The sequence below is a fragment of the Anolis sagrei genome, chromosome Y, assembly GCF_037176765.1.
Source record: "Anolis sagrei isolate rAnoSag1 chromosome Y, rAnoSag1.mat, whole genome shotgun sequence".
Classification (NCBI taxonomy): domain Eukaryota; kingdom Metazoa; phylum Chordata; class Lepidosauria; order Squamata; family Dactyloidae; genus Anolis; species Anolis sagrei.
Genome location: NC_090035.1, coordinates 18,219,661 through 18,245,483, shown reverse-complemented (window position 1 = coordinate 18,245,483; position 25,823 = coordinate 18,219,661). Strand labels below are relative to the sequence as shown.

Here is a 25,823-nt window from a genome sequence, read left to right as displayed (position 1 = left end):
ATGTCATTTTTGTGGCACCTGAATGCACTGATATTTCATAGAATTTCACATTCCAGAATTCCATTGCATGGAGACATGGCAATTCAGGTGGTCTCAAGCTGCATCAATTATACAGTGTATATGTATAAGTAGATGTATGGTCAGAATGCCATTGTTAAACCGAAAGAATGTAGACTTACTAAATCAACTGTTGAATGGATGCCAGAGAATATATTATTTACTGGAGATATAGAAACTATTTGAATGAGCATCTCTGAGAGCAAGAGAAGAAAAGGAGCCCATGCACACGTTGTCCAAATGAATGACATGATCCTTATGGGAGGGGAGACTTTCAAGCCAGTATTTTAATCAAGCAAGCAAGGAAAACAAATATCACTGAATCAACCTCAATGAAAGCAAGTGAACAGAGGTAATGATACATAGAAAGCTTAATTTAAAGCTTGCGCATGGACCCATTGCCAAGCCAGCTCTGGCTGCTCATTGGCTTCTGCATCACATTTTCAAAACACCATTAAGATGAAAAATAAAGACACACGTCCCCAATGTGCGGATGCAGCAGCCTGCATCTGCAAGTGTTTTGTTCTCCCATCCTCCTTCTCCCTCTCTCTGTTTCTCTCCGCAATAATACACACAGATATATATATATATATATATATATATATATATATATATATCTCAGCACACACAAATAACATAAAAGTTACACATCTAAGTCTCCCATGGGCTGTATCTACACTGTAGAATGAATGCATTTTGACACCCCTCGAATTGCCTTGGTTCAAAGGTATGGAGTTCTGGGATTTGTAGTCTGATGTGCTCTTTAGGCTTCTCTGCTCAACAAAGCTGGTTCCTCACCAAACTTTAGCTCCCAAGATAGCATAGCATTCTGTCATTGCAGTTAAAGTAGTGTCAAAGTAATGTGGATGGATCCTAAGTGAGGGCTTGGATGGAGTCCATCTATGTTTTTTTGAGTTCTGCTATGGGAAAGAGATAAGCTATGAATCATTGCTATCATAAAAACATAAGAGTTTTGTGGTCTCCAAAGAGGCCAGTGAAACTATCAGTGAACAATTCCAGATAATGAAAAGAATTGGGAGCTCTTGCAACAGAAAACCACATTTATCCAATGGGAGAACTAACTTTGGTATCCTTATAGTAGCTAAAGTGGATGAAGGTAGCTGGGTTAGCCAATATCCAGTTGTCTTGTTCATTTGTATAGAATCACTATCTGTTTCTGTTTGTTTCATTTGTAACCCCCCCCTTTTTTTTGTTTTCAAATACCTCCCAAAAATAGGTGCCTTTCTGAATGGGTGTTTTCATTCTGCATCTGAAAAAAATGAAAAATTTCCACCCAATGGCCACTATGGCTGGGTTTCCCCAGACTCCCCTTCCCCTTACTTGTAAGGCTAGAGTGCTGAAAATCACCATACATGGAAGACACATCTACCACTTTTATCCCACCAAGTTTTATAACGTTTGGGTCATCCCCTGATTTTTAGGCATTTTTTTCTTGCTATAAATAAAATCTTTCTAAAAACATTCCCTCTTTCTCCCGCTGGCCCTGCCCTCTAATTTCTCCAGGAGCAGCAGCAGGAGTGGGGCCAGGCTGGGCACCATTCTTTCCTGCCAAATGTCAAAGAAGCTCAATACACCACACAAACAGCCCAGTATCCAGCCCCACTATTTCACTTCTTTAACTGGCGGAAATGGGGGGAATTCCCCTCCCCTTCCTATCATTTTTGGCAATCACATGGTTTGCCCTTATATTCTTCATTTTGACCTGATTAAAAGTATCAGAGTTACTTAAGATACCATTCTCCCTGTGATGTTTTCCCCTCGATCTGCAGAAAAGAACTGGGTTTAAAGACAGGGCTTAAGATACCACTCCTCTTGTGATGCTTTCTCCTTGGTCTGCAGAGGAGACGAGCGGTGGTGGGCGAGGTGAGGCAGGCAGTAGGCAAGTGGAGGGCTAAGAGGGAAATAGCTCTCTGTGGGCCATGTAAGGAGTGCCATGTGGCCCGAAAGGCAGGCAAGAAAATAGTACCCACATCCACTTGCTTTTGTTTCAACCTTGTTTTCATTCCAGGGGAGGGGTTCCCGTTTTGTGCTCCCATCCGAAATGAATTGAACAAAAGAATGGATGAAACAGGAGAAGCGTGTACTGTGCACACCTCTAATATCCAGCTTTCTTGGCAGTGTAGGCAAATTAGCCAAACTGCATTCAGATCTCTTCAATGCTATTGCTTCCTATTGACTTGGGAAGATTATGAGACCCATACAGTCATTCTTTATTATTATTTTTAAGAAGAGTATTGTAAGACTCTTGATGTATTCTAATGGACTATCTTCACATCTAGCTCCCAAAAGAAGAGGAGTGTCTAGAGAGTGCAATATGAATTGCAGTCACTGAAACATGCAAGACTTTTGGAACTTTTTTATCGTAATATATTCTATCTCATTTTTTAAAGGAAATGCCTAGTGTTGCTGCTGGTAATGAAAACTGCTGCTGAATGATCTCAAAGAACAGAAATCTATGTATTTCTACTAAGTTTAAATGATTACAACAGAAACAAATACAGCAGCCTCAAAATACTGTCACGATATATACTGGTATAACTTGATTTTGTATGTTCAGATTGAGAATTCCTCCTCATCCCTGGATTATTTTTTAATTGGAGGTCCAGATAACCTATATGAGACCTTCGGTGCACAACCCATATCTTCTTCCACTAACCTCCAGACCCTTCAAATTTAATGTGGCAGATTAAAAAAAATTGAGTGATATAATTGCAAAGAAAATTGAATTTAGTCCTTAATCCATAATGATTTATACCACATCCCTGGAAATGACTGTAGTATAATCAACCTTAAAATTAATTCCATCTATGCATCTGGGTGATGAACCATTGAAGAAAGGATGGGGGAAATTGAGCTTTTATGCACAGAACATTGAAATCAGCATTTTAGAGAAGCAGAATGATTTAACCAGGTTTATTTTCATATCCATATAGGAGCAAAGAAGGAAAGATGAGAGTGAGTTTTGCAGCCAAGTACAAAGCAGGCAGGCTCACACCAGAACTGCAATCAAATGCTATTTTATCCCAATTGATATCATCATCATCATCATAATCATCATCATCATCACAATAGTCTTGGGTCAAGAAAGTAGATCATTTCTTTGTTAACTATACTTAAGTATGTGGCCTTGGTATCCTACTTGGAGAAGGGTAGGATATTAAACAAATAAAAATATAGGCAAAATAGCACATTTATATCCAATATCCCTTCCTAATATAGGCCCCATCTACACTGCCATATAATCCAGTTTCTGATCCCAGATTATCTGCCAGATGCTGTATTAAATGGACGTGTAAATCCATAGTTATGTTTGAGTCCACAATGCTCTCTGGGTGTAGGTGAACGACAACTCCAAAACTCAAGGTCAATGCTCATGAAACCCTTCTAATGTTTTCTGTTGCTCATGGAAATCCTGTGTGCCAAGTTTGGTTCAATTCCATTGTTGGTGGAGTTCAGAATGCTCTGATTGTAGGTGAACTATAAATCCCAGTAACTACAACTCTCAAATGTCAAGGTCTACCTTCCCCAAACTCCATCTGTGTTAATATTTGGGAATATGGAGTATTCATGCCAAGTTTGGTCTAGATCCTTCATCGTTTGAATCCACAGTGCTCTTCATTGTAGGTTAACTATAAATTCCAGCAACTATGACTCCCAAATGACAAAATCAATTATTTTGAGTGATGGTCACTCCTAGGGTTAGTAGGAGTTTTCTGGCCAAATTTGGTGACAATTAGTCCAGTGGTTTTTGAGTTATGATGTCACTCAAAACAAACAGAGAATCTATATAAATAAAAATGTAATGTTTGTTTGTGGGCTTAACATAACTCAAAAACCACTGGACAAATTGACACGAAATTTGGACACAATACCCCTATCAGGCCAATGAATGACCATCACTCATAAAAACACTGGAAAAACACAACAGAAGAGACTTAAAAGGCCAAAAACCAAAAAGATGCTACAGCACATGTGCAAAAACAACGCCCCTAGCAAACAAAATACTCAATAGCATATTCACACTCTCTTCTGGACTACTGCTCCCAGCATCCTCTAGACTGGGCCCTTTAGGAGAGGAGGATGGTCCAAATGCACTCCTCCCAAGCTGTGAGCTTTTTTTTCTCCTTGGATTTTTTTTTGAGAGCATCCCAATCCCTACATATTTCCAATTTCCTATTCCTGGACTGCAACTCCCAGCAACCCTCCAGATAGATAAGATAGATAGATAGATAGATAGATAGATAGATAGATAGATAGATTAGATAGAGATAGGTAAGTAGGTAGATAGATTGATCAGGAGGACTGCTGGGAGTTGCAGTCCAAGAACAGGTATAGAAGGAAGACAGAGGAAAAAGAGGAAGGGAAAGAAAAGGGAGGTAGGAAAGGAAGGGAAGTGGAAGAGAAGGAAGGAAGGAGAGAATGAAAGAAAAAAAATGAAGAAAGGAAGGAAAGAGGGAAGGAAAGAAGAAGAGAAAGAAAGGAGGAAAGAGGGAGGGAAAGTTGGCCACAGCAAAGTGTGGTGGGTACAGCTGGTATATATATAAGAGGGGGGGGGGGGGGGGAGAGAGAGAGAGAGAGATTAATTGATTATATGGCAATGTTGATGAGGCCTGAGAAAGTGTGACTCATCCAAAGCCACTCAATGGGTTTCTGTGGCCAAGAAGGGATGTTATCCAAAGTCATAGGTTGCATCTACACTATAGAATTAATGCAGTTTGTTTGTTTGTTTGTTTGCAATTTGATACTGCCCTTCTCAACCCCGAAGGGGATTCAGGGTGATTCACTGTCTGATACCACCCGAACTGCCAAAGCTCAATACTATGAAATTCTGGGATTCATAGTTTAGTGAGGCTCTGGCATGCTTGGGTAGAGAAGGCTAATGACTGTAAAACTGCAAAGAAATCATCAATGGAGCATCCCAGTTTTGAAACTGAGGGATAGATGACAAAAGAGCAGATGCAAAACCCGACAGGGGAGCCGATTCCCCATCAAAGCCATCAAAGCCTACAGCCCCTTTAACGACCAATTATTCGTTGCATTCCAGCTCTAATTTGGGTTTTCATAAGAGCACCATATGCCGAGAGAGGAAGGAGTACCATCAAACTGGATGGATGAATCTTTCCTCTCTGATGCACTCTCCAGGCACCTCTACACGCGCCAAGCACCTGTCACTCTTCCTCTGAGCCTCCATAGGAAAAACACAGCACTTAGGTCTTCCTGGGCCAGGTGTGAGAGTGTGGACAACCCTACCCAAAAGACAGCAGTCCTGTGACCTTCTGGTGAAATCCACCAAACAGATTAACAGCACTTTACAGCACAAAAATACACAGAGTGCATCTACACTGTGGAATGAATGCAGTCTGACCACACTTGAACTGGATTTAAGGTGGATTCACTCTCTAGTGTGATGAGGGAATCTTTATGTTCTCCAGCATGATTATATGGTCAACTTATATAAGACATTCAAATCATACTGGAGAACTTAGGTCCAGCATAATGATGCTATGATCAATTTCCAGCCAAAGTTGACTATAGAATCATTGGAGGACCTAGAAATTCCTTGAGAGAGCATTTTAATCAAATCCACAAAAATCACATCTGCAAAAGTGGATGGATGACTGTAATTTGCCCAAATCCTGTGTATTTTGAGATCAGCAAACTGTTTTTACAATGTCTTGTAGATTCATGGCAATGCTTCTTTGGGATTATCAAAGCAATTGTCTATTTATCATCATGTTCAACTCTGCATTGGAAGCAAACTGCGGTGTTTAGTGTATTTTGAACAAACAGTGTCTTGCAGGCCATTTTTATTTGAAATTCATTGGGGGGGGGATGTACATTCTCTCTCTCTCTCTCTCTCTCTCTCTCTCACACACACACACCATCTCTAATTAATGTACAAGTTTAATCACCACTCCCCACATGGAAGAGTAATTTTTCACTGTTCATTTGCTCGGTGTAATCTCTGAACTGACATAACAGCAAAGCAATAGCCTATAAATCTGTTCCCATTTGTTCCTTTAATATTCATATTGCATTGAACTACAGCTGCTTGTTGCTGCAGTCTATTACAACATGCAAAAGTGTCGATAAAATATTATGAAAGACAAGATATATTTGCTGTGGCTGTGCGCGCCATTTTTTCCCTCTCCAAAGAGACGATACAGCTCGTGCATCATCCCTTTGCTTGCCGCCAACCGGGCGATGATTAGTGATTAATTACCTCTGCACAAATTGACAGGGCACAGGGAAATTGACACGAGTCTGATTAATTAACTCCCTCCCCCTTTTTAAAAAGTGGGGAGATAGTTTCTTAGAAAACCACTCCAAACTAATTGAATGTTTGAATGAGTTTTTTAGAGAGAGAATTGGAAACAATAGCTAACATTTAGACCTGGATTTCCAATCTGGAAAGATCTTCAATGGGAAAGATTTGTTTCAAGGTAAAAAGGCAGACCATGGAAGTTTAGGTACATTTACATTGTTAAATGAATGCAGTTTGACACCACTTTAGCTGCCATGGAATCACAAGGTGCAGTTTTAGAAGGTCGTGAGCCTTCCTCCCAAAAAATGATATGCCTCATCACCAAACGATGACAGCTATGGCCCCATAACATTCAGCCAAGATTATTAAGGTGGTCTCAACCTGAATTAATATTACAGTGTAGATGTATGATCTATTTTCTAATTCATCCCATATGAAACTAGCAATCTATCCCTCTTTTAATGTTTTTATTGAATGCATTTTCTAATGATGCTGTATTTTAACTGTGTTTTGCCCTGCATTGAGCCGTAAGGAGAGGCCAATAATAAATAAAAATGTGTTGTTGTTGTTGTGGTTCAAGAATGGTTGCATTTCATCGCATGTGCAAACAGAAGCAGGCAAGGGTACATCACTATGGGACTGGAAGATCTACTCTTGATTGTCGAAGGCTTTCATGGCCGGAATCACTGGGTTGGTGTAGGTTTTTCAGGCTATATGGCCATGTTCTAGAAGCATTCTCTTCCTGACATCTCCTCTGAGGATGCCTGCCATAGATGCAGGCGAAACATCGGGAGAGAATGCTTCTAGAACATGGCTATATAGCCTGAAAAACCTACAATAACCCATCTACTCTTGAGTTTACCACTGTTCTCTTGAGTTGGACAAGAGCTATCTCTGTGTGTCTTTATGTGGCTTCAGGTCACTTGTTGACTAACGGAGATCCCACATTATCCACATTATGACACATTATCCAATGCTTTGAAGGTTCTGAATCATTGATGGTCCAAAACTCCAGTAGATAACATATGATAGACTGCAAAACCCATGGCAATAATAACTAAACAGATTTCTTTGTGTATTCTTCCCTGATATGTTCATTATTTTGTGCTATTTTCCATGAGGCCGTCAGTGTAAAATTCAGGGCAGTGCAAATATGAAAGCCTGCCTGTGTATTACATTGTGTATTGAACTGGAAAGTGTGAATTAGGTATGTCTGAAGTGAGCCAACCTGTCTTCTATCTGGACTCTTCATGATTATGGAAATGAAGCAGAAGTTCCAATATCTACAATAACCCAAGACATGAAAATAAAAATTTAGGCAACAGAAGAGGAGGAAGGAAAAAGAACCCTCTTATTGTTTTAATATAAGAGCAACATATGTAATGTAACACAATGTCTACCTTAGTCCTCAAAGCTGAAACTTTTGACTTTGAACATATTTTTGGAGTGAACATAACAATGCAGTTGAATATAGCGTCAGGAGAAAAATACATTGGATTCATCCGTATCCTGTCAAGCAACAGAACAGAGAAACCAGTTCGACCCATTCTGGCTGGGCATGAATGTTAGTTAATTGAGTGTGAAATCACCAGCATTTCTCATTATTTTTAAATAACAAGAAATGGCAAAAAGAGGAGGACAGAAACTACAAGGGGTTGTCTTTTGTTTCTTTGTTCCATGATAGAATAAATCTATTTGAACCACAATAAAGAAAGGACATCTCTTTTCTGTGCAATTATGCCTCCACCATTCTTTTAACCAGGTGTTAAAATAGAAGAATACATGCCAAAGGATATCCACAAGGATACATCCACACTGTAAAATGAATGCAGGTTGACAACTTGGTTCAATGCTATGACACTGTGAGAGCTGTCACTTGACAAAGTCTCGAGCCTTCTCTGCCAAAGAGGACTGGTTCTTTATCAACCTATGCATCCTAAAGTTTCATAGTATAGACTGAGACATGGCAGTTAATGTTGTGCTAAACTTCAATGATTCTACAGTGTAGATGCACCCTAGAAAAGTCATGGTTTGCAATGTTTAATGACCTCTTGAAATAATCAGCTTATAGGTGAGTCAACTGGTTACCAGGTTCCATGTTAAGGTTCCCAGATCTCAGGTTCTCATTTTTTGTTGAGTGAAGAGCAGAGGGAATCTCAGGAGTGCTTCCTTGAAAATGGTGTGTATTGCAGTTCTCCCATTTTTACAGATTTTTTATTTCAATGGAATATTCTGTGTAAATGGGCATGTTTATTGTACCATGGTTAATAACATCACCTAGTAACATCACCCACACTCACAAGGAGACACCCCTAGGTTGCAGAGTCTTGATATCTGACTGCCAAATCTTTGATCTGAGGCTGAAGATAGTCTTGATTTGGTAGCCCTTTTCTACATTTATGATCCAAATGTTGACCACATATCTAGATCATCAAGTCAGGATTGTGTTGTTGACGACATATCTGGGTCAAGTTATGATTGTGTTGTTTACCACACATTTGTGTCATTAAGTTGGAGTAGGGTTTCTGACTACACTGTTGTATCAAGTCTGAATTGTGTTATTGTTCACCCATCTGGATCATCAAGTTGGAATAGGCTTGTTGGTTAAGGATTACCTTATACCAGGAGCCCCCAAACAAAGGTGTGCAGGCTGAAAGCAACCCACCAAGGTGTTTTTCCAGGTGCAGGAAGTATGTGTGTGAGACAGCAGCAAGGGTGAGTATGAGTGATGGTGGTGGGGTGAGTGCTGTGAGCGTGGGTGGCAGTGGTGAGTGTGTTGTGGAAGTGGCAGCAAATGTGTATGCACAGAAGCAAGTGTGCGGCACAGCCAATGCATGACGCATACATACACTTATGCCCGATCCACACCCGATGCATGCATGGAGTGCGAAGGCATCCACACACAATTAAAGTCCAGCTGCTCAACAGTCTGAGTGGTGATGAACTGCCCTCCACTTAAAAAGGTTGGGGACCCCTGCCCTAGACCCTCAGATCTCAAGAATATCAGTTGACTGGGGATTAGTAATTAATTGTGTATTTCTGTGCATTACTTTTGATATTCGTGGAGGAATTTTCTTCTACCTTTCCATGGATGACTATATTTGTTTTTTATCATATATGTGTGTGTGTGTGTGTGTGTGTGCATGAGAGAGAGAGAGAGTTTCTGTGTGTGTGTGATATACATATAGCATTTAACGAGCCTTGAAGGATCTTGAAAATAAGACTTTTTTGGTGGGAAGAGATAATTACACTGAATAGCTTCATATTCTTGTACCTTGCCTTCAGAGCTCTACAATGCTTTAAGGATATTTTGCATCCCAAACTGGGAGGAAAAAGCAGGATCTACTATTGCATTCTCTGAACCTGATGTACCTGGCAGGGTTGCTGTGAGACAAAACTGGAGCGAGGAGGAAGAGTGGCTGCTGTAATGACCGACATGAGATATACATGTACTAAATCCATCAAGAACTATTCCTGGTTGAATATCTAAAGGGCTACAACATCCATCCATTTGACAAATGTATTGTGCACAAAAACTCTTTTTTTAAAAAAAAAATCCAAGTAATGAAGTGCAGACTGATTTATTATTTTCAGATTTTTATGCCTAGCAAGGTGATAAATAATGTTGAATGCCCCACACTCCCTTACAATGATGGGATTTACAATGCTCTGAAACTATTTCCCCATCTACCTAAGAAGAGGTTGCACTCAGAATATTTTCTGTCAGTGGTACCATAGGTTTCTGGGGATTCCCCCCCTTTCTTTCTTTGAAGCAACGGGCTTGCCACCTTTCAAAACAATCTCATCTCTACTGGGTTGTTTTCAGCCTGCTTGTACACTCAAGTCCCAAGGCAACGTAGTTTATTGTTTTAATATCTCTCTGACACAAGGAGAAAGTATATCCCAAGGTGGCTACTTATCTGTCATATGTATTTTTGTGAAAGAAATATCATGACAACCAGGCTGTTTGGAAGCGTTCCAGGAGGCTGTTAGTTGGGAGGTAGCTGGATTTCATTGTCTAAAACGAAGAGTTCAGGCCAAAAGCACAGGTGAGGGATGCAGATGAAAGAAAAGGCAGATCCCAAATAAAAGTTCTCCATAGATACTATCTAGGTAAACCTGGAATAAATTACAGCGGCATTGTGAGGTTGTTCATAGCCATTCAGTGATCAGTATAAAGGGCATTGTCACCTTTGAGTTATGTCTTCTCAAAAATATATGCCCATCTGATGGAAGGAATCCCCTCTTGGACCATATACACCAGGGGTCCTCAATCTTTTTAAACAGGTCACAGTCTCTCAAACTGTTGTAGGGCCAGATAATTTTTTTTTTAAAAAAAATGAATTCCCATGCACATTGCACATATCTTATTTATAGTGCAAAATACACTTTAAAACAATCCGATAATTAAAATGAAGAATATTTTTAACAAATATAAACTTAATTTGTATTTCAATGGGAAGTGTGGGCATGCTTTTGGCTGATGCAATAGGATTGTTTTGTTGTTGTTGTGTGCTTTCAAGTCATTTCAGACTTAGGTTGACCCTGAGTGAGGGCCAGGTAAATGACCTTGGAGGACCGTATCCAGCCTCTGGGCCTTAGTTTGAGGACCCCTGATATACACTGACCCTTCAACTCAAAGGGAGGCAAATCAGTTGCCTGATGTTCTGAGCTGATTTGGGTTAACATGGGCTAAGTTTGATCAACACATCCTTGATCTGCATTAACAGAAGTCGCAGATTGCTCTGAATTTTCCCCATGAATAAACTGCAAACTCAGGCTCAAGAAAACAGTTGGGCGGTTTCCTATTTGGAAAGCAGCTGCAACTATTTTTATCCACACCCCACTTTCCCCAGCAGCCCAGGGACAGGGTATGAGACCTACAGTACCTACCATGCCCTATCATTCTGGCTTTTCTGATGCCCACCAGACAGGAAAATGGCACTGGTCACCTATCCAGAGTGACAAGGCAATCGGTGAAGGGAGGCAAAAGCAGGGAATGATTCCTTCCTCCCACCTCCTGTGTCACTTTGTCACTCTGGTAATTGTCATGAAAGGCACCAAGTGCCATTATTGTTAGACTCATTTTTAATTCATATTTCAGATCAAATTAGTTAAATTCGTGCATATGAAGCGATATTAGAAACATGCAGGAAAAGTGGGAGGGAATTTAGAAACTGAAACACTCACCAATAATTTTCATTAAGATTTTGTAACATTTCGATGTCTCCCAAGATCAATGTAATTTTTACTATAAGCATTAAGTAACTTTGGCAAACACTAGCAAAGCCAAAGAGGCCATTGCTTGTGTTTAAATTCAAACCCAGACTGCTTGCTGGTCTTTGGCCCAATCGCCATAAGAAAGGCACTGTGGGCAGAACTACAGTTAATGGGCAAGAGACTGAGAACACAGCAAGCTTAAAAATGTTGGGAAGGTGAGGCCCCAGAGAATGCAAAAGGCTCTGCCCTAAACTACATTTCTCAGAATGCAATGCTCACTTGCTCAGCATCTGAAGGACCCAATGATGGCTGAAGCCAGCCAGTCATTAATAAATAAAATTATTGAATTTGCAAAGAGGGCTAAAGTAAATAAATAATAGTATAAATCTGTGCTAAGTTAAAGTTATGTAGTCGTGTCTCATAAAGACAGACAGACATTCAAGGAGTCTCTTTTTGGGGGGAAGAAATTGTTTTTGTCTAAATTTTAAAAAATCTGGGTATGTGTGAATCATTTTGAAACTTCTGGGGATTGATGCTCTGGTTATCTTGTGCATTGTACATAAAATTCAAGTAGATAGCTCTTGTAGTTTTTTAAATGTTGTTTATTAAAAACTTTCTGCTACTCTGATCAGGGCACAAGGGAGCAATGGGTTCAAAAGAGATTTGACTGAAACGATTAGGAAGAACTTCCTGAGAATAAGAACTACTGGAAAGTGGCATAGGCTGCCTAGGAGTGTGATGGAGGCTTTTCTGCAGAGGATGTCTATCAGAAGTGCTTTGATTGTGCCTTCTTGCAGTAGGTTGGACTGGCAGTAGGTTGGACTGAATGGCCCTTGGGGATCTCTTCCAGCTCTAGGATTCTATATCAGGAGTAGGCAATACGGCGTCTAATTGATACCTTTTTTCTCTCCCGTCCACCATCTCATCCTGACGAAGGCTAATCCTTTTGAGATCCAAACATTTCCTGTCTTTCATTCATTGTCCACCTCCAAAAGAGAAGAGTAAGGGGAGGAAAGGCCAGGGAGGGGACTTGGGGAGAACCCCCCCCCTCTCCTGGTCTGCCCACCCTGCTCTGGCTTACCATGTGGCCCCCAAGTTAGAAAGTTTGCCGATGCCTGTTCTATAGCATTCAGTTATGGCAGTTCAAGCAGTGTCAAACTACATTCATTTTACAATGCAGACACACCCAAAATGGTGCTTATTACCCAAAGTTTCACTTGATGTTGAACAACAAAGAAAAACCACAGTCTATTAACAGGGAACATCAAGTGTATGTGGCCTGAATGGGTGGGTTGGAGTTGGGGGAAAGCCGAGTGAATATTGCTAATTAAAACAGCCAAAATAGAATCACATTTCAGGGGCACAATGGGCTGGAAACTTTCTTCCTATTAATTCAACTTGGTGTAATGACATATCAGAATGAATAGCTAGTGATCTGGAAATTCATTTAGGCCATTAGTTTAATTACAGGAACTGATGGAAGTTTTCTCAGACAATTATGTAAAGAACCAGAGCAGTATGGAATAGATTTAGATGCTTCTGTTTTCTTTCCCCCTTTTGTTTGTATGTCAGTGCTGCATATAGATTATGACATAGGAAACTGAAGAAAGATCAAAACTTACTCCATTCACTATCGGAATCCTTATACTGAATGGAAGGGTTTGATCCATTCAACAATTCATTGATTAGTCTCAAAACATTGTTTGGTTCTAATCAATGTTATTCTGGTCTAGGGTGCATCTACACCAGTGTTTTTCAACCTGTGGGTCCCCAGGTGTTTTGGCCTGCAATTCCCAGAAATCCAAACCAGTTTACCAGCTGTTAGGATTTCTGGGAGTTGAGGTCCGAAACATTTGGGGACCTACAGGTTGAAAACCACTGATCTGCACTGTAGAATTAATGCAGTTTAAAGCCACTTTAACTGCTATGGCTCCGTGCAATGGAATCCTGGGAGTTGTTGCCTTACATGTTATTTAAGATTTCTCTGCTGAGAAGTTCATTTTGGAAGCCTAGAAAGATGTACCTACTCATTTTATAAAATATTGATTAGAACAATTTAACAAACAGAATTATTTAAATATCGCTTATCCGGAGATTCAAAATCCAAAATATTTCAAAATCTAAAATTGATCACATGAGTGGCTGAGATAGGGACAGCTTTGTTTTCCATGGCTCAATGCATACAAACATTATTTTCATCCACAAAATGAGTTTAGACCTGGGCCCCATCTCCAAGATGTCTCATGATGTACATATATGTGAATGCAGACATTCTGAAATCATCTACACACACACACAGGTAGTCCCCAAGTTACAAACACAATTGGTTCTGGAGGTTTGTTCTTAAGTTAAATGTGTAAGTAAATCAGAGCAGGTACATTTTTAAATGTAACTCTAATCTCTATTAGCTTTGGATCACATAGGGAAAGGTGATTAGTAACACCCTTATGATGTTTCCTTTCTGTCTGAGCCCTTGTTCAGAAGTTTGCACCTCACTTTTTGTCCCTGTGAGAATTGGACTTTGAAAAATGTGGTTTGTTGTGGAAACAAGGACTGGCGATAAAGCTTCAGCTTAGGCACCTTTTCCCCGTGATAACTCTTCTAGGAATTTCCCTTCCGAGGGGTAGATTTTGTCAGAGTTTTATAACTATATATCACTTCTGAAGTGGCATTAAGTGATGATAAGAATCAGGACCATTTCAGCAGCAAACATTAAGGACTCAACCACTGGCTAGCACTGAGTAATTTACAATCAGGGTGGAGTAGCTGAAGAGTAAAAAAAAAAAGCACCGGCTTCTCTGTAGTTAGAGAGTAAGAGTTGTGTGAGTTGGAGATGGAGATAAAGAGAGACTGAAAGATCAATGAAGATCAGTGAGAAAAGCTAAATACTATGGTGAAGGTATGAACTCACTGGGAATGTAAAGTGTTGAAATAAGAGCTGGAAGAGAGTCAAGAATCTCTGCTAGACTTTTGTAAATACAATTGTATAAAGTTTTCTACAAAAGATACAAGTTGTGACTGTCTGCTGAAGAAGGGGGTTGGTTTGTTGCTGAACAAAACCCCCAAAAGTTTTGCTGCAACAGATTTCCCTCACTTTTTGTTGTCTTTGCCCTGTTCTCAACTATGAGTCATTTGTAAGTCAGATGTTTGTAACTCAGGGACACACACCTCCCAAACTCAGAACAGTTCAGGTCCCATGCATTTTAGGTAAGGAATACTCAACTTATACATACATAACACATGCATATATGAAAAGGCATCATATTTTTCTGTCACATGGGTTCTGATTTACTTACCTGAGGACAAAACATCTTGCAGAACATCTAACTGTACATCTATGCAGCAGAAGACCTTTTAATTTTCACCTCACATTATTTTTATTCTCTTCTATCTCTGTCACAATTTTCTTGGTTTTCTTTGTTCTATTTGATGATCTGACAGTTAAAAGTTTTGTCACACTGACTGCAAGTTATCTGAAGCAGCCTTCTTTACAGTAGCCAAGCAAGGAAAAGAAGCAATCAAGAAAGTAATAGGGCCAATTTTCTTAATTAAAATTTAAAAACCAGCTTTAATGCTTTCGAAGTCAAACCAAGCTTTTCTAGTAGTCACAGACAAGCAGAATCCAGCAAGACCTGAATCCGTATTCCGCTTTGGTCCACACAAACTGACAGATAGACAGTCTTTCATGGTCAGATAAGCAGGGACCTCTACTATGTTCTCATGGATGCTAAAAGTTATTTAGAACAAATATATATTCATGGCGCAGGCATCCCCTGCATTTTCCTAGAGCCCTGAAGTTATAGCAGTTTCCATAACAATGGTTAAAAATAGCAATCAATAGCGAGAACGCAATAAACAGCCAAAACGGAACAGTACTCAAAAGAAAGCCAGGGGGAAAACATCAATGAAAAATTAAAAATGTTGAAAGCTGGAGCACATTAAAAAGGGGTCTTCATCTGGTTGGAAAAAAGAAGATAGAGTTGGCATCAGGCACCAGGGTATAAATCCTGATTAGATTCATCCTCAGGTGGCTTTTGAGAAAAGTGGGAACCATTCCTGCTTATCATGAGACAATGAGATTTGTTATTTTCCCCTCATAGGAAAAAAGAAAGAGAATTTCAATGGGAGGATTATTCCCAGAATTCTTAATTTGTCTGTTGCATGAATAAGCTGGCATTGGATGAATTTGCTAGCATTTTTGAGCACACATCATCTATAGGATCCATCCTATAGATGATGTGTAAACTGATAATGATAGAACAACATTAGTGACATGATACACAACCATGGGCACATCTACACTGGCCATTTAATGCAAACCAGCTCCATTACAACCAAAATACGTACAATACTGATCTGAGGGTTTTGTTTTTTTTTGGTGTCAGGAGCAACTTGAGAAACTGCAAGTCACTCCTGGTATGAGAGAATTGGCCATCTGCAAGGATGTTGCCCAGGGGATGCCCAGATGTTTGATGTTTTACCATCCTTGTGGGAGACTTCTCTCATGTCCCAACATGGGGAGCTGGAGCTGACAGACGGAGCTCAAGCCGCTCTCCCCAGATTCAAACCACTGACCTGTCCATCAGCAGTCCTGCTGGCACAAAGGTTTAACTCATTGATCTGAGGTAATGTGGAGCAAAGCAACCTTGACCCATGTTAATCAAAATCATCCCCAAAATTGGGAGCAATCTGTAAATTTGGGCTGCAGTTGGTCCGGATATGAAGCCACACAAACTTTATGTTCATCGGGTTCAGGTAGCCATGAACATGGGATGGCACTCACCATCTCTTCTTGTTCTTCTTATTGTGATGGCCTCCATGTGTGATATGGGTCCAGTTTGTCACTTGTCATGTGATGATGTTAGCTGTCATGATGGGGGGATTGGGGAAAGGAGGCAGAGTGGAGGAGATGATTCTTCCACTCCCCATTCCTTGTCATGCTGGCATCCTGGCCAACATCACCTACAGTGGCAAGCACCCAGCAGGACCCACATTATGCCTGGAGACCAAGACAACAAGGAGAATGGGAGGGGATGATAAGGATGACTGTCCTACAGTGACAAACTGAGTTTGGCACCACTGGGCAGTGGGATCTCTTTCCTGCCTCCACAACATGTCAGATCTTCCCTAGGATAATGGGTCAGTTTAGATCTGCCCCATGTTCGAGAATTGTGATTATATGCAATGGGACACCACATATCAGGGATACACAATAAGCCACTGTGCAAGATGTTCCATACAACGGGGCACTGCAAAAAGTGGGACCATTTTTCCAGTGAGGTGGATTTATTTATTTATTTGTACTCTATGTTTTCTCCCCACAAGGAGACTCAAAACAGCTAACAGAGCACCCATTTTTGTCCAAAATTGTCCTCCCAGTTCTCTGTGGGTGTGTTGGTGGCCATTTCACCCTCTTCACCTTGGACTGTTATTGAACATGGACGACCGGACCCTGGGAAATATGCTTCACAAAACAGAATGGTCTTGTGGTTTGCGTGCATAATTAGATAACTCCCCACTCGGTGACCTTGGGCAAGTCACACCCTCTCAGTCTCATAGGAAGGCAATGGCAACCCTTGTTGGAATATATATAGCCCCAAAAATCCTACAGTAGTCTCCATAAGTCAGAGTTGCCTTGAAGGCACATGATAATAACAATACCCTAAGCATTTAAACAACACCCCTCTGTGTATTACATTAAGAGCTTGATAATGTGATTGACATTTCTTCAGGCAAGAAAAATGTAAATAAATTACAAAGAGAGCTGTAATGCTGGCTTACTTGTGGACGTGTATACTAGCGAACTGGGGGCACTGTACACGGGAGATCCTTCTTGGTTTGCCTGGCACAGCAGCACCCTGCCTATGGGAGAGAGACACAGAGAGAGACAGAGGAAGAGAGTAGGTTCTGAGATAGGGAGTGTGCAAATTGAATCTGATGATATATTAGTATATATTCAGGAGCAAAAAAAATCCCAATACAATCAAGCCATGAAGTTATGGGAAATGCAGTGTTTTGAAGATCACATGTGATGAAATGGTTTGGGAGCTGGACTTTATGACTCTGAAGACCAGGTTTGGATTCCCTACTTGGCCATGGAAACCATGGAGCTCAGGAAAGTTACGCACACTTGGCCCCAGAAAACCCTATTATAGGGTCTCCATAAGTTAAAAATGGCTTGAATGCACACAAAAACAAGCAAACATTAATCATTTTTAGAAAGACCCGGGGAGTCCATTTAAGTCCATTTAAATCACCTCAAGTCGCCTCTGGGTTGAGAGGGGCAGTATATAAATATGGTAAATAAATAAATAAGGTGTCTTCTGTATGTATTTGACTGAGCCCATGTCTCCAAAATGAGTATCTGAAAATTTCATATTGGGAGATTTCAAAGTGGTGAAGTAGAGAACAGTGTTGGTGGTGGTGGTGGAGTGGTGAATTTGTTCTGTATCTCGGTCGAGACTTCAAAGGAACCTTTGCGTAAGTTGTGAATCCATCCTGTGGATAGAGTTCACCACTTCAGGTGCCTCCTGATCTGGAAACTATTGGCCACCACTGAGCACTTTGCATAAAGAATTAAGAAAAAGCATTGGGTCAAAGTGAAGTGGTCAGATACAAATGATTGATGATGTTGAATTCCAGAAAAGTATTCCCCCCTCCATGTCTGATCCCATTCTGCACCAGCTCAGCATTTGTCCATGCCATTTTTGGAGGGATGACATAGTGAAACAAAAGTGTTCAAACCTGCAATACAATAGTTCATACAATGCAACATATTATCCCTAAATACTTTAAATTACCCCTTTATAGTCTTTCCCCAAATGGGGATTAATAGTAACGCTATGTTGCGTTCAGATACCATTTTGGGAGAGATACCAAAGAGTTTGTGCTTCTAACATATGATTGTGGGGGCTAGCGATAGCCTTTAGGGGTTGTAAAAGGGATAATTGCATAGTAAAATGACAAATCAGGGTTTGCTTGTTATAAACGTTGGGTTAATAAAAATAAATTAAGATTATTTTGGTTTCTGTTTTCTCTAGTTGTTGTAAGCAGTGGAGCAGCATCCAAGGTGGCAGTTTAGAGCACTTCTGTTATTCTCTGGCTTGCGATCAAGTGGTGTTAAGGTCTTAAGTCTGAAGACCAAGAAATTCTCCCTTATATCCCAAGAGCTTGAAAGAAATGGTCTCTTCATTCCTGTTGTAAACACATTGGAGAGGCCAAAGTCTTCTGATTTACAGTGTCAAGCTTCTGCTTGCTCCAGGTTACTTTTTCACGCATTTCTCTATAGATTGTATACACTTTCTAGGGTGCCTTTAGCCAAACAGATTAAGTTGCTTTCCAAAGACAGAGACATCAACACTATATTGTTTAATATTACTTACGTTAATTATACATAGCTGTTTGTTTCAAAACATTTTAAAAAAGGGAAAGCCGTAGCCATTGTTTTAAAAAATGCAATGTTAAAATATTACCATACAAATGGTAAAAATCCCAGTGAGATTAACAACTCTGATGGCAGTTAATGCATTTCTAAAACTTCTGAGAGGCTGTTACAGCCCATTATGGCTGAAATATTGGTGTATGAAAAATTAATAAAGCCAGAAGAAAATGGAATTCAGCATCTGTACCAGCTATTTACATAGAAAGAATCACCCAGAATTAATTATGCCCTATGTTACATTCTAATGAGTTTTTCATTAAAATGTACACTATTATGGAAACTAAACAAGGATTATTCAAAGAAAAATGCCAACAGCTGTTATTTTTTTGAGAGATTAAAATTAGTTAATTGGTTATACATTTAAATCTCACGCAGGGTTAATCGAATGCTATTTATCATGCTGTTCGTCTGTGTGTTTTGTAAAGGAAACAGTATATACATTACAACAGGGTTGGATTTCTCTTCTCAGGATGGGAATATAGTCAGCATGGATAGTTTTGGATTCAGGTAATACACTTTATGTAGGATGTAGCAAATCCCTTTATGTATGAGCAAATGAACATACAAGCTAGTGGCTGCATCTACACAGTAGAATGAATGTGGGCTGACACCACTTACTACAGAATCATAGAAGTTCTACCTTGACAAAGGTTTTAGCTTTGCCAAAGAGTGTAAGTCCCTCACTGAGCTACAAATCCAAGAATTCCACAGAATTGAGCATGGCAATTGAACTGATATCAACCTGTTTTCATTCTACAGTTTAGATACAACCAGTGTCTTCATTTCTCTTCCAGCTTGCTTTGTCCAATGCTAGGTTCTTTGAACTCAATCCATGGTGCATCAATTTAATTTTAGACCCATTTTCAATTGCCTTACATTATCAATACAATAAGACCCTCATAACTTCAGAACCGATATCCATGGTTTCACTTACCTGCAGCTCAGGGAGATGTGTTCTCTTTAGGAATTTACTAGATCTACTAAGTGACATATTTCTTCTGGAAGTTATGCTAGAGTTGCATTGTACAGCTTAGCAAATTCCTAGAAAGGATACCTGCCATGACCAATATTAAAGGAACAAAAGAATCCCAACAATGTCCTCTCCAAAACCAACATTTTCATGTGCAAGTAAGATTGTTATAGATATCGAGAATATATATTTTAAAGAAAATAAATATGCTCCAGATTCCATTATAGCCTAATTGGATTTATGGATGTGTTGACTCACCCTTCAATAGTTGACTTTAGTCTGGATGAAACAATAGAATTTAGGACTAACGAATGTTTCAAGAACTATGAAAGAAGGTTGCGAGAACTATGAGTGAATATTGCAAGGCAGGTTGATGTTAGGCCTTTGTGATATTGCTTCCATGGTTAAACTGACACACTGCCTCCTCCCCCACCATTAAAACAGCCTATGAAACATTAAGCATTTTTTCCTTCCATATTTCATGTATTGAGGTACTTCAGCTAAGCTTATTCCCATGGAACTCTTGAGAAATTGGTGTTAAGGTACTAATCTGCTGAGGGAATATGGGATGCTGCACATCTGTATAACAATGCTGTACGTCAGGCATGGACAAATCTTTTTGCCCTGGACCACATTGCGGGTCTTGGTGGGAGGGCCGGGCCAGCAGGGAGGGAGGGCTGGACCAGGGTCAGGAGAGGGTGGGATTGGGATGGGAGGGGCGCTTCATCCTCCTAGCATCATGCTGGGAGGAGGGCAAGGCAGGTAGTCTCTGAAAGGGCTCCACAACCCTTTCAGATGCTGCCTGCCTTCCTGGCTCAAGCCGTTCTCTCTGGAGAAGGACTGGGCTCCATGCTTCCTTCTGCTGAGAGAAGGGCAAGGCAAGGAGGCACTAGCTGAGAGGAGGAGACAGGCTGCACTCTCTCTCAGCAATGGCCTGTCCTCCTTGCCCCACACTCTCCTTTCAGCCTGGGAGGCAACAGTCTGCTGCTTTCCCAGTTGGAGGAGAGGAGGTGGAGGAGATGGGCCATTGTCGGAGTCCTCCACCTGAAATGGCGGTGTGCCACATTGCCAGAAGAGATTGGCCATTGCTTTTTTCTGAGCCTAAGATAATGGGACCTGCCCAAAGTGATCCAGTGGGTTTCATGGTCCAGCAGGGATTGGAACCCTGGAATTGAATATCTAACATGTAATAGTTACATGTTTGAGAACCCTCTAGACTAGGGTTCTCAAACTGTTTCAGTCACTGAGTCCTTTTTTGAAGTAAAAGTTTCTCATGAAGCTTCAAGAAATGTGTATATATTATAATATATAACAATGGAAACACGCCCCCAATAGCAGAAACCCCAGGGGCGATTCAGTTCAACTCCCTTCTGTCATGCAGTAAAAGCACAATCAAAGCACAACCTGAGTAGTGAGAGGGAAATAGGGTTTTGGAAGCAAGGAAGGCAAGGGGGAAAGGCTTTTGGAGGCAAGGGAGTCATGTACTTTATATGTTTTGATCTGTTAGTATTATATGTGTTCTACTGTTGAACTGTTTTATCAGTTTTTAGTATATGGGATAGGTTTTATGACTATGTTTTAAGTGGCACTGAATGTTGCTGGAGTTGTAAGCCATCTTGAGTCCCCCTACAGGGGTGACAAAGGCAGGGTAGAAATGAAGCAAATAAATAAGGGAGATGTGGAGGGGGAGGAGCAGGAAACACAAGGGAATGCTTGAAGGGGGAGGAGGAGGGAGGAGGAGGAAACTACGGAGCCCTTCAGTGTGCTTCATGGAGTTCTAAGGGCTCCATGGAGCACATTTTGAAAACCTGTGCTCGAGACAATGCGTGACAGCCTCCTGTACTTTTGCACCCACGAATACCACTACAATGAGCATGGGAGAGTGACAGGATCCACCCCATGTTCCATCTCATGTCCATGGGCCTCCTGAACCTGAGGAATATAGGATGGCTCTGTAAACAGGTGTGGCCAACTCTGTGATGAAATTGTCCCATCTGTTTACATAGGCCCAAAGGTGCAGTTTGCTCTGGATTCTTGGGGGAACTCAGGAGTAACCTGCCACTTTTCTTAATGCACATTAAGCCACTTTGACTCATGTTAATCTCAACTGACTCTCTTGTGTTATGTAGCCACCATGAAGCTAATCTTCCCTCCCCTTTGGGTTTAGGTTTCCATGCAGATGTTCTCCTAGTAAAGAATTATATCGCTATCTTGGAAAGGTATAAGTGTAATTTGCTCATTGCTTTATGCTTCGGGCAGTCCCTGGTAAACACAGAACTTTAAAACTTTCCCAATTATCCAGTGTTTGATAGCGAATTTCACATACAGCTGCTTCAGAAGCCTTGTTGAGCTGGGAATACTGAAATTATTGTCACCTTTACTCTACCTTATATTCTTTGTCATTTATGTGTGTTTTTTTTAATGCCGGCATTATGCAAATTCCTTTGTAGGGGAGTGGAAACTCAGCTATAACAAGGCTTACCAAGTGGCCTTGACCGTTTGCTATTATGTTCAAGGTTTTAGAGTTGATTTACATTACATGGCTCTACTTTTGACTTTAATTGTCTGCTTGGAGTTGTCAAGACATAACTATATCTTAAATTTGCATTGCATTAGGGGATCTCCCCCTCCCTTCCGCTCCATCTATTGATCTTGTCTTACAGAGTAATTTAACTCCATTCTAATTTTCTTCCACAAGCGGGGGGTGCGCTCCATCCAAGGAAGTGAGTTATGTGTATTCAAGAGGCACATCTTATGAATCTTGTTAAGGTTTACCGCCTTATAGCCTGCACTGATGGAATATTTAATCAAAGAAATGAGTTGGCAGATATGATGTACAACGCGGTTAAGCCTTGTGGTGTGTGTCTTCACCGGCAATTGAGAAATGGGTGAATTTGCCATCCATCAGTGCCATCCTGACAGCTTTGTATAACCTTCTCCTCTCTCTCCCTTTTAAAAAACTTATTTATCAAGATTAAAGATATTTTAAATCAACAGTTTCTCTACAGATACATCATCTTTATTTCCAAAGTGGCCAAATTTTTCATCATTTACTAGCTCAAAAGAAAGCCCCTTTACCCTAACTATGAAGTAGTTTGAATTTTTCATGTATTTTTTTAAAAAAAACAGCAGCCACAATGCAGCAATCCAAAATACATGAAGTTAAATAGAAAACTATTCGGCCTTCTTTTTCTTTCCCTCGCATCTCATTCTGCTTTTGACTGCCTTGGTTGGTGTCCAGTTACTGGTCTATGCAGATATAAGCCAGCCATGCATCTATTTATATCCCTTCATGGTTGATGCAAAGATTGGTATTCCTTTCGCAGCAGTAACCAAAGCCCCCTTGGACCTACTGTAGAGTCCCTATGCCTACACATAGACACACACAAACACACAACCCTTCTGGTCAGTTCAATGAGAGGTTGGAGAAGTACGTGGGCTATATGCTTTGACCAGACATGAAATGATTGCATCATATCCATTGATGCAATTGGTTAAATCCTTCTGCTGGCAGGACTGCTGACTGAAAGGTTGGCAGTTCAAATACAGGGAGCAGGGTGAGCTCCCACCTGTCAGCTCCAGCTTCTCATGCGAGGATATGAGAAAAGGGTCCCATGGGATGGTAAAGCATCCAGGCATCCCATGGGCAAACGTCCTTGCAGATGGCCAGTTCTAACAATCCAGAAGCGATTTGCAGTTTCTCAAGTCCAGGGGTCCTCAAACTAAGGCCCGAGGGCCAGATACGGCCCTCCAAGGCCATTTATCCTATCTCATCAGCCAAAAGCAGGCCCACACTTCTCATTGAAATACTAAGTTTATATTTGTTAAAATTGTTCTTCATTTTAATTATTGTATTGTTTTAAGTGTTTTTTGCACTACAAATAAGATACATGCCATGTGCATAGGAATTCATTCATGTTTTTTCAAATTATAATCCAGCCCTCCAACAATTTGAGAGACTATGACCTAGCCCTCTATTTAAATAGTTTGAGAACCCCTGCTCAGTCGCTCCTGATGCAAAAAAAAAAAGTCATATATTGAGCCTCTCAGAAGAATCCAGAGGTCCTCGCTGCATGATGCAGTCATTTTGTGTGTTGTAATCATTTCCCCCCAATAATAATAATATATATCTCATATAGTTGGCCCTCCAAATCTAGATAGTCTGCATGCATGGCATGAAAATATTTTAAAATATATTTCCCAAAAGCAATTTTAGGTACAAAATGCCATATTACAATGCCATTGTATATCATGGGGATTGAGCATCCATGGATTTTGGTATCCAAGGGGAAGTGAGAAGGCAGAAATAGACTTCAGGATAGAAATATTGGATACAGTAGGCGAAAAAATTAATATTCTCATCGTTAGTATAGAACGAAGGTGTCAAACTCATTTTAATTGAGGGACACACTAGCCTTATGGTTGCCTTCAAAGGGATGTTGATATGTCCAAACATATCTCCCTCTATGAGCAGGTCAAGTGTTAAGGAGAGGCCCTGCTCTTGGTCCCACCTCCTTCGCAGGCATGACTGGTGGGGATGAGAGACAAGGCCTTTTCAGTGGTGGCCCCTAGGCTGTGGAATTCCCTCCCAGTGATGTTAGATTGGCCTCCTCCCTCCTGGTCTTTCAGAGGAAAGGGAAATGCTGGCTGTGGAACCATACATTTAGCAAGTAGAAATAATAAATAATAACTTGGATCTTACTTGGATCTGCGCACATCATTCAAAAATACATCACACAGTCCTAGATGCTTGGGAAGTGTTCGACTTGTGGTTTTGTGATATGAAATCCAGCATATATATCTCGTTTTTGTGTGTAAGTAAAACAACCACAACAACAACAACAACAACTTTATTTTTATACCTAACCTCCATCTCCCCAAAGGGACTCAGGGTGGCTTACATGAGATCAAGCCCAACAGAACAGTTGTAAGTAACACATTAAAATGCATATCAACAAAATAATAACAAAAAATATAACGGAATGACAGACAACATTCTAGAGTGTATAAAATTAGAAATTAAAGTGCAATAGACTCTTACAAACTGACTTAAGAAGAAAGAAGTAATCTGGATGACAATTCAGGGCTGGTGCTATGTTTTATATGTGTCACATGTTTTAATTGGTTTTTAATTTGTATTTATATGTTTAATTGATTTTAATTGCTAATTATTTATGTTTTGTTTGATCTTTGTATATTTGCGGCATTGAATGTTTGCCATAATTGGAAGCTGCTCTGAATCTCCCTCAGGGTGAGATGGAGCAGGGTAGAAATAAAGTAAGCAAGCCAGTAAATAAATAAATGTATGAGGAATCTGTGGATACTGTGGGCCAACTACCCCTTTTTCCAGAGCATTCAGTGCTCTTTAGTTTTTACCCAACTTAGGACAAAAACAACTCCCGACATTTTGGATTATCCACCATGTGGACTGGAGATAAGGAGAACTGCATCCCAACAGCGTTTGTGTTTTGAGGACATTTAAACATCAGTCATCCTATCCACAAGCCTTGTATGTAAACTCAAACTCCACTCTCCTGACTAAATAGAACAACCTGCAGCCTTCCAGATGTTGCCGTATCCCAACTCCCATCAGCTCTAATGATGAGGAATACAGGAGTTGTAGTCCAAAATCTGAGGGTCACATAAAATAACATCATGGGTTGGATTATGCCCATGGGCTTTGAATGTGGAATATGCAGAATATTCCTTTATTCCCTAACAATTTCTGTTTCTCAGCACCATTTCTCAGTTTTGCTTGCACTGACCTTGCCCTCATTTGCCCTCAGTACTGTTTAATCAAATGGATATAATTTTTGCCATTATATCAAGCAAACATGTCTAATGTGATG

At 40.4% G+C, this 25,823-nt stretch overlaps 1 protein-coding gene across 13 annotated transcripts in view; it reads right to left on the bottom strand.

Annotated features, from left to right (window-relative positions):
- Positions 1–25,823, bottom strand: part of LOC137095529 (RNA binding protein fox-1 homolog 1) — a 1,101,487-nt gene that overhangs the window by 53,028 nt on the left and 1,022,636 nt on the right. For 9 of the 13 annotated variants that reach the window (XM_067462289.1, XM_067462294.1, XM_067462291.1 and 6 more), the window contains one exon: positions 17,345–17,425. The exons of the other annotated variants lie outside the window; for them this stretch is intronic. In XM_067462289.1, coding sequence (XP_067318390.1) covers positions 17,345–17,425 — 81 coding nt within the window. The remainder of the gene's footprint in view (positions 1–17,344; positions 17,426–25,823) is intronic. 13 annotated transcript variants of the gene reach the window in all.